Here is a 12,208-nt window from a genome sequence, read left to right as displayed (position 1 = left end):
GAGCCGTTCAAACTGCCAAAGTACAGGGTATACCGAGAGATTTCTATGATACAAAAGTGTAAAATTCACAGTGCAGGGTCAGATGTACAGATATATCATGCTTGTCCAGGCTTTGACTTTTCAAAGTGAGCGTTTTGAACTTCTCTTTCTGTCAATCTCATTGCCATTTAGAATTAGCTAAATGTGCAGAAGCAACCTTCTGCTTGGAAGTAAGCTGTCTCCTAAATTTGGTTTTGCATTGGAATGATTAGCTTACAAACGAAACAAAGAAAAGGGATGGAGAAAAGCCAAGTAAAATGTTTCTTCCCCTAAAAAAGCAATCAGAAAAATTCAGGAGACTAGATAAAGGGAGTTAAAGAGGATGTGTCTGTACACATGAGAGAGTTGTAAGGGTGTCTGTTGCATTTGAGATGGTCAAATTGAGCTACGAGTATTAAAAGGCAGAAGACCACAAGAGAGCATAGTACATATACGACCCCCTCAAGAATGTGATAAAGAATATTGGTAGATAAAAGTTGTTTGGTCTGGGGCTTCCCTGGTGGCGCAGTGGTTGAGAGTCCACCTGCCGATGCAGGGGACACGGGTTCGTGCCCCGGTCCGGGAAGATCCCACATGCTGCGGAGCGGCTGGGATCTTGCGTGAGCCATGGCTGCTAAGCCTGCGCCTCCGGCGCCTGTGCTCCGCAACGGGAGAGGCCACAACAGTGAGAGGCCCACGTACCGCAAAAAAAAAAAAAAAAGTTGTTTGGTCAGATAGTCACATGTGCCAGTAAGTTTGGTCAAAGAGAAGAGCCTTGATATTACTGGAGGAGGGAGATGTACCAAGTAACCATGCCACGTAGATATGAGATGTTTGTAAAACTGGGTTTTGTAACTTTAGCAATGTCTGCACTTGTTTGTGGATACCCCTGGCATTGGCTGTACGATAGGCAGAATAATGCCACCAACAAGATATCCACCTCATATACCCCAGAATCTGTAACATGTTATCCTACATGGCAAAAAGGACTTTTCATACGTGATTAAATACTGAGTTTAAAATGATGGGTTTATCCTGGATTATCCAAGTAGACCCAATCTAATCACATGAGTCACAGAATCTTTCCCACCTGGATTAGAAAGAGGAAATGGAAGGAGGAGAGATCCAAAGCTTGAGACAGGCTCAACGCACCACTGCTGACCTTGAAGATGGAGGAAGGGGCCGTAAGCCAAGAAATGTGGGTGGCCTCTAGAAACTGGAAATAGCCCCCAGCTGAAAGCCAGCAAGGAAATGGGGATCTCAGTCCACAAGGAACTAAATTCTGCCAGTAGACAAACATGGAAACAGTCATGACCCATCCACAGAGACACAAGCTTACTGATGAGTAGAAATTTTTCCAACAGTGCAGCTTCCTCTTAATCCAATATTAATCCTTTTCTCAGAGGAGACAGCCCTCCAACTAACTAACCTGGTGTCAAAAGTCCTTTCCAGTGATTGTTCAGTAGTTACAGTTTTTCTATTCCTCAACCGTACATATTTACCCTGTTTAGGCTGTTAAATGAATAAAAGGGAAATGCCATGGTTGTTCTAGCTGGTTTCTAATCTCTCTTCTCCTTTTTTGTTTTGTCAAATAAGGCAGTTAAAGCATGAGAAATTGTAACCTTCAATTACTGTCTTTTCCCAATCAGAAGTTACCCTCTCAGCTTACCCATTGGGGAGAAAGACTAAAATAGCTCCTCCTGAAGTTTTACTTCCTCATTTGGTTCTTGTCTAACTAAAATCTGTATTGTAATAGTGCCTAGCAACCTACAATTTTTACAACTTGCCTCCCTCCTCCAAATTTGGAAGAGTCTCAGCTCTTTCAGGAATGATTTCTTAAAGGGCAAATGCCTTTTCCAAAATAAATTATTTTTAACCACCATTTAAACAGAAAGTTTCACAGGGCTGAAAAACTGAAACCAGGTGATACCATCGTATCTACTCTTCAAAATGCTAAATTTGTAATCAAATCCAAAAGTTTAGAAGCTGTCTTTTTATTGTCTGCTTTCATTTTAAAAAAGAAGCTTTTTTTAAAAAAAAAAACCAGTGGTGATTTTGTCATGAGTATGAAAGGATAATATTATTTGTGTTGGTGTACAGACATCCTGAAATACTGTATTCACTATAAGCACCATTATTTTTAAGAGGAACTTTGACAAAAATAGAATGTAATTAGATTTACAAAGTATCTGGAAGATCAGTCAAATATACAACGGAATATTACTCAGCCATAAAAAGAAACGAAATTGAGCTATTTGTAATGAGGTGGATGGACCTCGAGTCTGTCATACAGAGTGAAGTAAGTCAGAAAGAGAAAAACAAATACCGTATGCTAACACATATATATGGAATCTAAAAAGAAATGGTACTGATGAACCTAGTGGCAGGGCAGGAATATGGACGCAGACATAGAGAATGGACTTGAGGACATGGCGGGTGGGGTGGGGGAAGCTGGGGCGAAGTGAGAGTAGCATTGACATATATACACTACCAAATGTAAAATAGACAGCTAGTGGGAAGCTGCTGCATAGCACAGGGAGATCAGCTCGGTGCTTTACAATGACCAAGAGGGGTGGGATAGGGAGGGTGGGCGGGAGGCTCAAGAGGGAGGCGATATGGGGATATAAATACATGTATATGGCTGATTCACTTTGTTGTACAACAGAAACGAATACAGCATTGTAAAGTGATTTTACTCCAATAAAGATGTATTTTAAAAAAGAAAGAAATATCTGAAATAACTCAGAATGCTCAGCCAGGGGGGAAAAAAAAAAGCCTTGGGGAGGACACAAGTGCTGCCTTTAAATATCTAAAAACTGCCATAGGGTGCAAAGATTACTTAACTGAGGCTCTAAAGGGTATCTCGATGAAGGTTATAAGAAGGTAGAAGGAAATAAGAGACTTTTCTAACAGTTAAAGCTCTTTTAAAATTATATAGAAGACACAGACTTTTCCTTCCTCCCATTAAGGCTTAACTGCTACAGGAATTGCCCTCCTGCCGTAAACAACTAGAATCAGACAAAATATATGCAACAACTGTTTTCAGATATTGGACAACAGGCTACAGAAAACTATAGTCCCTGAGAGAAGGGAAAAGATAAGGTGAGCCCTATGATTTTCCACAACTTACTGCCTGGAGTTGGTTTCTAGGCTGCTCTGAAGGCAGGGGGAGCCCTAATACCAAAACTAGAAAAAGACATTACAAGAAAAGAAAACTACACATATCCCTTGTGAACATAGATGCCAAAATGCTCAACAAAATTAGCAACTGAAATCTAGCAATGTATTAAAAGTATTATACATCATGATTAAGTGGGGTTTATTCCAGGAATATAAGGTAAGTTTAACATCCAAATACCAAGCAATAAAACTCACCTATTGACAGACTGAAAAGAGAAATCATGTGGATACAGAATACGTGTCAATGGATACAGAAAAAGCATTTGGCAAAATTAATACCCATTCATAATTTTTAAAAAGAAAGATAAACGCTCATAAAAGTAGGAATACAAAAGAACTTCCTCAACTTGGCAAAGAACAGCTACTAAAATCCTTTAGTTAGCATCATAGTTAATGATAAAAGACTGATTGCTTTCACCTAAGATCAGGAATAAGGCAAGGATGTCACTCTCACTGCTTCTATTCAACCTTGTACTGGAGGTCCTAGCCAGTGCCACAACTCTAGAAAAAGAAATAAAAGGCATACATATTGGAAAGAAAGAAGTAAAACTGCCTTATTTTGCAGATGACATGATCATGTTTGTAGAAAAGCCTAAGGAATCCATTAAAAGCTATTACAACTGATTTAGTGTAGCAAAGTATCAGGATACAAGGTCAATACACAAAATCTATTGTTTCTCTACATACTAACAACAAACAATTGTACACTGAATTTTTTAATACCATTTACAGTAGCATCAAGTAATATTAAAGGCTTTGGAATTAATTTTTAAAAACAAGTGCAAGACCTGTATGTATACTGAAAACTAAAAAACATGACTACTGACAGAAGTTAAAGTAGACCTAAATAAATGGAGAGTTATGCTGTGTCCATGGTTTAGAAGACTAGCTATTAAGATACCAGTTCTCCCAAACTGATCTTTGGTTTCAATGCACTATCAATCAAAATCCTGGCAGGCTCCTTAGTGGACATTAAAAAGTTTATTCTAAAAGTTATGTGGAAATGCAAAGGATCTACAATTGCCAAAACAATTCTGAAACATGGCAACAAAGATGGAGGACTTATACTACCTAATTTCAAGATTTATTATATAGCTATAGTAGTCAAGGTGTGACACTGGTGAAAGGACAGACATATCGACCAATGGAACAAAATGGAGAGTCAAAAAATATGATTTTGTCAACTGATTTTGACAAAAGTGCCAAGTTAATTCCATGCAGAAAGGATAGTCTTCAACAAATGGTATTGGGTCAGTTAGATATCCACATGGGAAAGTATGAACCTAGACACCCCAAAAAATAACTTGAAGTGGATCATAAACCTAAAATAAGAGCTAAAATTAAAAACTTTTGAAAGAAAACATAGAAGAAAAGTTTTGTGAGCTTAGGTTAGGCAAATCTCAGATAGGACATGGTAAGCATAAACTGTATTATAAAAAGATAAGATTGATACACTGAACTTCATCAAAATTAAAAATGTTTGCCCTTTGACTTTAAGAAAATGAAAAGTCAAGACACAGACTGGGACAAAATGCTTGCAAAATATAAATATAATAAAGGACTTATAACCAGAATACATACTTATATAATACTACTCAGTAATAAGAAGACAATCCATGTAACAAAAGGCAGAAAGTAAAAGACTTGAATAGATAGTTCACATAAAAATATACACAAATGGCCCATAAGCACAGTTACACAGTCATAACACCATTAGTCGTTGGGGAAATACAAATTCAAACCATAATGAGATACCACCCCATACCCACTAACATGGCTAAAATTAAAAGGACTGATAAATATCAGATGTTGGAGAGGATGTGAAGCAACTGAAATTCTTATGCTCTACTATACAACTCAGCAATCCTTGATATTTACCCATGAGAAATAAAGACATATGTCTTCACAGACACACACACACACAAATGTCCATAGCAGCTTTCTTCATAATACTGAAAATCTGGCATCCTGAATTTTTGCAGTTGGTGAATGGATAAACAAATGGTGCTATATACATACAGTGAAATACTGCTGAGCTATAGAAAGGAATGGACTACTGGTAACATGAAACAACATGAATGAATTTCAAAAGCATTGCACTACATGAAAGACACTAGGCACGAAAAGACTATACATTACATGAAATCCTAGAAAAAGCAAAACTACTGTGGCATTAAGCAGATCCGTGGTTACAGGGGATGGGGTGGGGGGAAGGAATTGATTGAAAAGGGGCTGGAGGGAACTCGTTGGGCTTATATAAATGTTCTATATCTTGGTTGTGGTGGTAGTTACATGACTGCATACATTTGTTAAACTCATCAAAATCTGTATGGAAAATGATTGGATTTTACTGTGTATTTTACCTCAATAAAACTGATTATTTTTAAACACACACACACATGCACACACAAAGAGAACTGCCAAAGACAGGAAGTGTTCAAAACCATCAGGGGTGTTGTTGAAAGGATTGCTGCAGTCCCTAAATTCCTCCATGGACCCTGGGTTAACAACCCCTGCTATAAGGCGCAGAGCGGGACAACAGCACGGTCATAACAGTCAGCATAGAGGAATTTTCACCCAAAGTTGCATCAGTAGTAAGTCCATGCCAGTAGGAACTCAGGCTTTGGGAGGTCTAGCCCACTAGAAATTTCCCACTTGAACCTCTCCATGCAACCTTGTGTATTATTTGGTAGCGCCAGCTGGCTAACCCATTTAGTCACCAACATCTGCAAGATTTCCTTTTCCTCCTCCTTCTAAACCTTACTTTCAGAAAAGGATTGGAAACTTTTTTCCCCATCACTAAATGATTGCTAAAACTAAATGTATTATACCTCCCAGTAGTATTTTTAGTTTAGTAAAGAATAGAGCTGTAAGTAAAACCTATTCCCAACATTAGAACTTAAGGTACAATGAACAAAAGAAGGCATTTACTTTTTGGATGAAGGAAGCTCCTTCTCAGTCCCCATGAAATTTCATCAAGGAACCATCTATTCCACATATATGGCAACAATGATTTCTCTCTGAGTCCTAGGACTTAGGAGCCTCTTCAAACTTTCCCTCTTTTAGTATTTATGGGCAATACATTTTCTGAAGTTGTTTTTGTCTCTTTCAGAAACCATCAAACTGGAGGGGACAGAGAGTGAACAGACTGAGAAAAGGTGAGTCCTGACCCTACAACATTGTTGAAAGAGGTACAATCCCCAGAGAGTCTATAATTTAACTAGGCTTGGTCTGAGGCATGCTGGGATCTCAGCATACATGAACTAATGGAGAGGAAAAGGAAAGTGAGACTAGTTAGGACTTGGAGGGAAATGCCCTAGCTATAAATGGATGGCAGTGTGCCCTATGCACAATGCCCAAGGGTCATGGCAAGTTCAGTTGTGGTCAAGTAAAAAATTAATACCAAAAGGGTCTGATGTGGTGAGCATGGGCTGCATCTTATTCAACATGGTAACTGCAGTACCTGGCACAGTGCCTGGGTGTCCTATATGTGTGGAATGAATAAATAAATAAGTGAGGAGTGATAATATGTACCCTCTAGCCTCAGTGTCTTTGCTTCTGCTGTGCCCTGTGCTTGGAATGTTCTTTGCCACTTCTTCACCTCATTCTTCAGATCCTGACTCAAGTTGCACTTTCTTAAAAACCCTTCCCAAACTAGATTGTGTCAGCCTGTTATAGTATCATGTGGATTTCTGTGTTTTTTCTTCATAACACCAGGTTATACTTATATACTGGTGTAATTATATTATTAAACTCTATAAACTTAACTAAATCAAACTTTATAGAGGGCAGGGAACATATCATCGAAGCTCATCATTGTGCTGCCAGAACCTAGCACAGTGCCTGGCATATAGTAGGTGCTCAATAAATTTTTTAAACTGTAAAACTGCAGCAGCAGATATGTTTGGATCTATAGAAAGTAGCCTTTTAATAATACTAACAGTTTTCAGTAGTTGTAATTTTCATGGTGAATACTGGTTGAAAGATGATAGCACTTATAGAATTTACACTCTAATGGTTTGATAAGTATATAACATGTTGAAAAGGAGTTTTGTGGAAAAGTAAACATTATGCTGGGCTTTAGTTTCTCTTACGTTTGCTTTCAGCTGAGCAATAATTTGTTTGTTTGATTTGTACTTATTTTTCATTTATTTGGCTTTCTTTCTAGATCCTTTACCTAATCAAATTCAAATAAGAACAGCACTTAAGTAACCCTAAATATGGCATAGGGAGAAGTGTGTATACCCTTTTCTTTATATTTTCCTTTGTTCACATACGAGGGCTGTGGAAGGCAAAATTTGGTGAGGTGCTTTTTTTCTTTAAGAGTTCAAGTTTTCAGATTGTTTTAAAAAATTCAATTTATTTAAACTAAAAAAAAATTTACCCATTTCTCCCACCTCCTTACCCCCCCCCCACCTCTGGCAACCATCAATCTGTTCTCTGTATCTATAAACTTATTTTTTAAAGTTATTATTATTCATTTATTTTTAGATTCCACATATAAGTGAAATAATATAGTATTTTTCTTTCTCTGTCTGACTTATTTCACTTAGCATAATACCCTCGAGGTCCATCCATGTTGTCACAAATGGCAAGATTTCATTCTTTTTTATGGTCTACTGTATGTGTGTGTATGTGTGTGTGTATCACAATTTCTTTATCCATTCATGCATCAGTGAACACTCAGGTTGTTTCCATATCTTGGCTATAAAAATAAATATTTGTTGAAAGAATGAATGTATGCACGAAGGAATACACAAAGATTCCTGGTGATCCATCCTTTCACAGCATGATGCAATCAGATTGTCTGTACCTCCACCCACCCTGAGAAACTGGACTCTCAAGAATATCAAGGCTCTGGTCACACAGTCATGGGGTCAAAGCAACCCTAAGTCAAAAACCTGGTCACAGGTCTTCCCTGGTGGCGCAGTGGTTAAGAATCCGCCTGCCAATGCAGGGAACACGGGTTTGAGCCCTGGTCCGGGAAGATCCCACATGCCGCAGAGCAACTAAGCCCGTGTGCCACAACTACTGAAACCTGCACGCCTAGAGCCTGCGCTGTGCAACGAGAAGCCACCGCAATGAGAAGCCCACGCATCTCAACGAAGAGTAGCCCCTGCACACCGCAACTAGAGAAAGCCTGCACGCAGCAACGAAGACCCAATGCAGCCAAAAATAAATTAATTAATAAAAAAAAACCTGGTCACAGAGACACAAGTCATGATCCCAGGGTGCACAGCTCCCAGTGTGCCTAGCACTTATCTGGATACACCAGTCGCTGTGAGTCTCGGAATCCAGGATGGTGAGCCCAGGTGCTGAGATCTTGCCTGCCCTGTCAGACTTAGTTCAGAAGTGGTCCGGAAGAGCTGCGGAGGGAAGGCAGCAGAGAATCAGCATAGGGCAGGGGCAGGCCCAGACAAAAATCAAAGATAGTAATTTAGGAAGTATGGACAGTACATCTCCACCTCTCTTCAGTAGTTTATTTCTCCTCATTGCTATTGCAATGTCCCCTTATATTCTGCCCTATCACTGAAATCTAGAAAGAGAAAGTGGCTCTACTGTGAAATCTCACTGAATTCTTTTCTCTGTTTTTCCAGAGTAGAACTCCAAGAACCTGAAAGATCTGATGAAGCCCAGTGTGATATTAACATTTCAGAGACAGCCTCAGGCGACAAAAGTGCTCCGCATTTTTAATTAAAGAGTAAATGCCATATGACTATCCGGTTTTTATATGCTTTTCTTTTCAAGTTTTGACTGACCTTTTTCTTGTCTCTCTAAGCCTTCCCAGAAGGCAAGAAAATATTACTATTAATAATAGAGGGGGCTTCACGATTCCCTCTAAGTGAAATAGCCTCCCTACAATGCCAGCTCTGCTCTCTATGCCAGGAGCAGATTTTAACTGTTTCTTTTCATTTCAGAGCACACTTGTGGGTCAAGCCCACCTAACTGGTTCCTGGCTCAGGAAGCCTGTGTAAGACTAACACCTCCTGTTTCAGATTCAGTCTCTTTTCTTAATGTTATACATTGTGTTTTATGTAAAACTCCCAATTCCTGGAATTGTGGCTTTTATCTACTCTGAATCTCAGGTAGTGCCTCATTCCATCTTGTATACCTGTGACTGAACAACTACCTTTTCAGTCCGGGTGGGAGTTATGTATTTTATGGCCTTATAGTGTTAATATTAATATTTTGAAGTATAAAGAAATATGTACTATAATAATGTAATTACTGAGAAAAGTCCACCCTCTGCTAAGGAGTTCCTGTCCCTCTGTGAGGGTAAGGAAAGTGGTGGCCCAGTGTGCTGACAACAATGAGCAGACCAACTCAAAACCTGGGAAATTAGAGACAGAGAAGGAACCAGTCCTGCAGCCATTACCATCTGGGCTGTTGCTAATGTTGAGGAGGATCCACCTGCCCAAGAAGCTACTGCCGAGCCTTAGCAAAGAGTGCTGGATACAGCAGGAGAGTGCTGTGCACCATAAACCCTGCTGCTCTTCTCAGAGAAAATGACTGAGACGATGGCCTGGGGCAACTGTTCAAGAGCGAAGAGAGAGAGATCGCAATACTCAAAACAGGAAAGAAAATGAAAGATCTTGACCAACAGAAATACACATGAATGTTCAGTCTGTCCAGTCCTTCGACAAGCCATAGGAAGAGCAACAGATGGACAGTCTGTCCAAATGGACTTAAGGCCGACTGCAGTTTCCTTGGAGGTTGGGGAGGGGTTTTGATGATAGCCAGGTTGTTGTGATGTTTCATCTGGCTGGAAGCAGAGCTGGCGGGGGAGAGCTATCATCTTAATAATGGGGTGAATGGAAGGAGGCTTAGGGCTCTTTCAATGAATGGCTGAGAGAGAAGGAGCTGGGGCAGAATTAAAAGGACCAGAATACAAATTGCCCAGAGGCTGACTTAGCCTGCAGATGTCCTAAGGAGGTGATGGTTGGCCCGGAGCAGGGCTAGCAAACTTGTGTCTGAGGACTGTCTATGCGTCATTCTCAATGACAGGAAACCTGGGCGCAAGAGAGGAATATATTAGCCCTGTAGAAATGAGTTAGGAGACTCTGGCTCTAAGGCAGCATCACTAAGGGATGGAGAAGCCTCAGTCCAAACCTAAAGAGAACTTTGGGAAAGTCCCAGAAATAATAGTTCTTCTTATTCTACATAAAGGACCCTAAAGGGTTATAGATGGCTATGCTAGCCATGCTGGTACTTGTAATAGTACCATTTGTGTGCTCTGCCCTGCCCTTGCCTTCATTAGGCTCTAAGCATCTTGCTGTTTTGTAACATGTTTTTTAATTTACTTTTTATTTTATATTGGAGTATAGTTGATTAACAATGTTGGGATAGTGTCAGGTGTATAGCAAAGTGATTCAGTTATACATATACGTGTATCTATTCTTATACAGAGCAGTTCTCAATAAATTTCTATTAAAATAATGTAAAAGTCTGAATTTTCTTCTTCTATTTTAACAGTACTTATAGTCTGATATTACTCCCTCTATCCTCCTAATGTATGTCCTTCCTCTTAACAGCTCTAAGGTAGCCCCATTCTCCAGTCACCTAGCTAAAAGCCTCTGACTCACCCTAAACCCTCTCCTCTTCCCTTTCCTCTGTGTCTCATATGATTCTATGTTTATCTAGTTACTGAGACATATGTCAGGTAAGGGATGTTGTTTCTCTGGATAACTAGGAAATCTGAAGTTAAGGAAGGGATTCTTGCTTTTCAGTTTGTAATGTTTTATTCCATGTAATGTGTGCTTGCATGTACGTTAAACAAAAGCTTAGTATAAAAATTTATTCATTGAAAATACTTTGATTATAAAATAAATGCATGTAATTGTATATTTGAAAGTTGCTAAGAGTGTACATCTTAAAAGTTCTCATCACAAGAAGAAAAATTCGTAATTATGTGTAGTGATGGATGTTAACTTATTGTGGTGATCATTTCATACTATACACTATATCAAATCATTATGTTGTACACCTGAAAGTAATACAATGTTATATGTCAACTATATCTCAATTAAAAATAAATAAATACATGGCATGTGAGAAGAGTCATTATGGAAATTATGGAAATTACAGAAAAAAGAAAACTGTCCAGGCTCTGTGAGGGCAGGAATGTGTCTAATTTCTTCACCAGTGGATCCCAGGCACCTAAGGTAGTACTTCAAAACTATTTGTTTAAAAAGGACTTCCCTGGTGGCACAGTGGTTAAGAATCCGCCTGCCAATGCAGGGGACATGGGTTTGATCCCTGGTCCAGGAAGATCCCACATGCTGTGGAGCAACTAAGCCCACGTGCCATAACTACTGAGCCTGTGCACCACAACTACTGAAGCCCGCGTGCCCTAGAGCCCGTGCACCACAACTACTGAGCCCATGTGCTGCAACTACTGAAGCCCATGGACTCTAGGGCCCACGTGCTGCAACTACTGAAGCCCGTGTGCCTAAAGCCTGTGCTCTGCAATAAGAGAAGCCACCGCAATGAGAAGCCCGCGCACCACAACAAAGAGTAGCCCCTGCTCGCTGCTACTAGAGAAAGCCTGCATGCAGCAATGAAGACCCAATGCAGCCCAAAAATAAAATTTAAATTAAAAAAATGAATAAATTAAAAAATAAAGATTGAATAAAACACTAACATGTCCTCTGGTGAAAACATCCATTCTTTGTACATTAAATTCTCTAGGCCTTTTGTGTTCCAAGTCTGAGAGGAAGAACCCCAAGAAAGGTGAAAAGTGAAACAGTACTAGCTAATATTACTGGTGTTTATTTTGTACCAGGCATTCTTATAAACCTTTACACTCACTATCCCATCTAATCCTTACAACAACCCTGTGATGAAGGTACTGGGCCATTATGCCCATTTTGCTGATGAGGAAACATAGGCACAGAGAAGTCAAAGTGATTTACCCAAGGTCATTAACTTAGTAAGTGACAGAGCTGGGGAAAATTTTGTGAATCATCATCCCTTCCACCTCTTTATTTCCCAGCCTTGTGCTTTCTGGCCA

The 12,208-nt window shown here is 39.5% G+C and overlaps 1 protein-coding gene across 5 annotated transcripts in view; it reads left to right on the top strand.

Moving 5' to 3' along the window:
- CD86 (CD86 molecule) overlaps nt 1-11,971 on the top strand; it is a 62,838-nt gene extending 50,867 nt beyond the window's left edge. For 4 of the 5 annotated variants that reach the window (XM_073804175.1, XM_019923335.3, XM_019923336.3 and 1 more), the window contains 2 exons: nt 6,311-6,356; nt 8,796-11,971. In XM_073804175.1, coding sequence (XP_073660276.1) covers nt 6,311-6,356; nt 8,796-8,892 — 143 coding nt within the window. In that variant the 3' untranslated portion in view covers nt 8,893-11,971. The remainder of the gene's footprint in view (nt 1-6,310; nt 6,357-8,795) is intronic. The other variant, XM_019923337.3, reaches the window with a different exon arrangement.
- Nucleotides 11,972-12,208: the final 237 nt, after the last annotated feature.

Source organism: Tursiops truncatus, chromosome 4 (assembly GCF_011762595.2).
Source record: "Tursiops truncatus isolate mTurTru1 chromosome 4, mTurTru1.mat.Y, whole genome shotgun sequence".
In the NCBI taxonomy this organism is placed as follows: domain Eukaryota; kingdom Metazoa; phylum Chordata; class Mammalia; order Artiodactyla; family Delphinidae; genus Tursiops; species Tursiops truncatus.
Note: the sequence above shows the minus strand (reverse complement) of the source record. Positions and strands in the feature narration are given on the sequence as shown.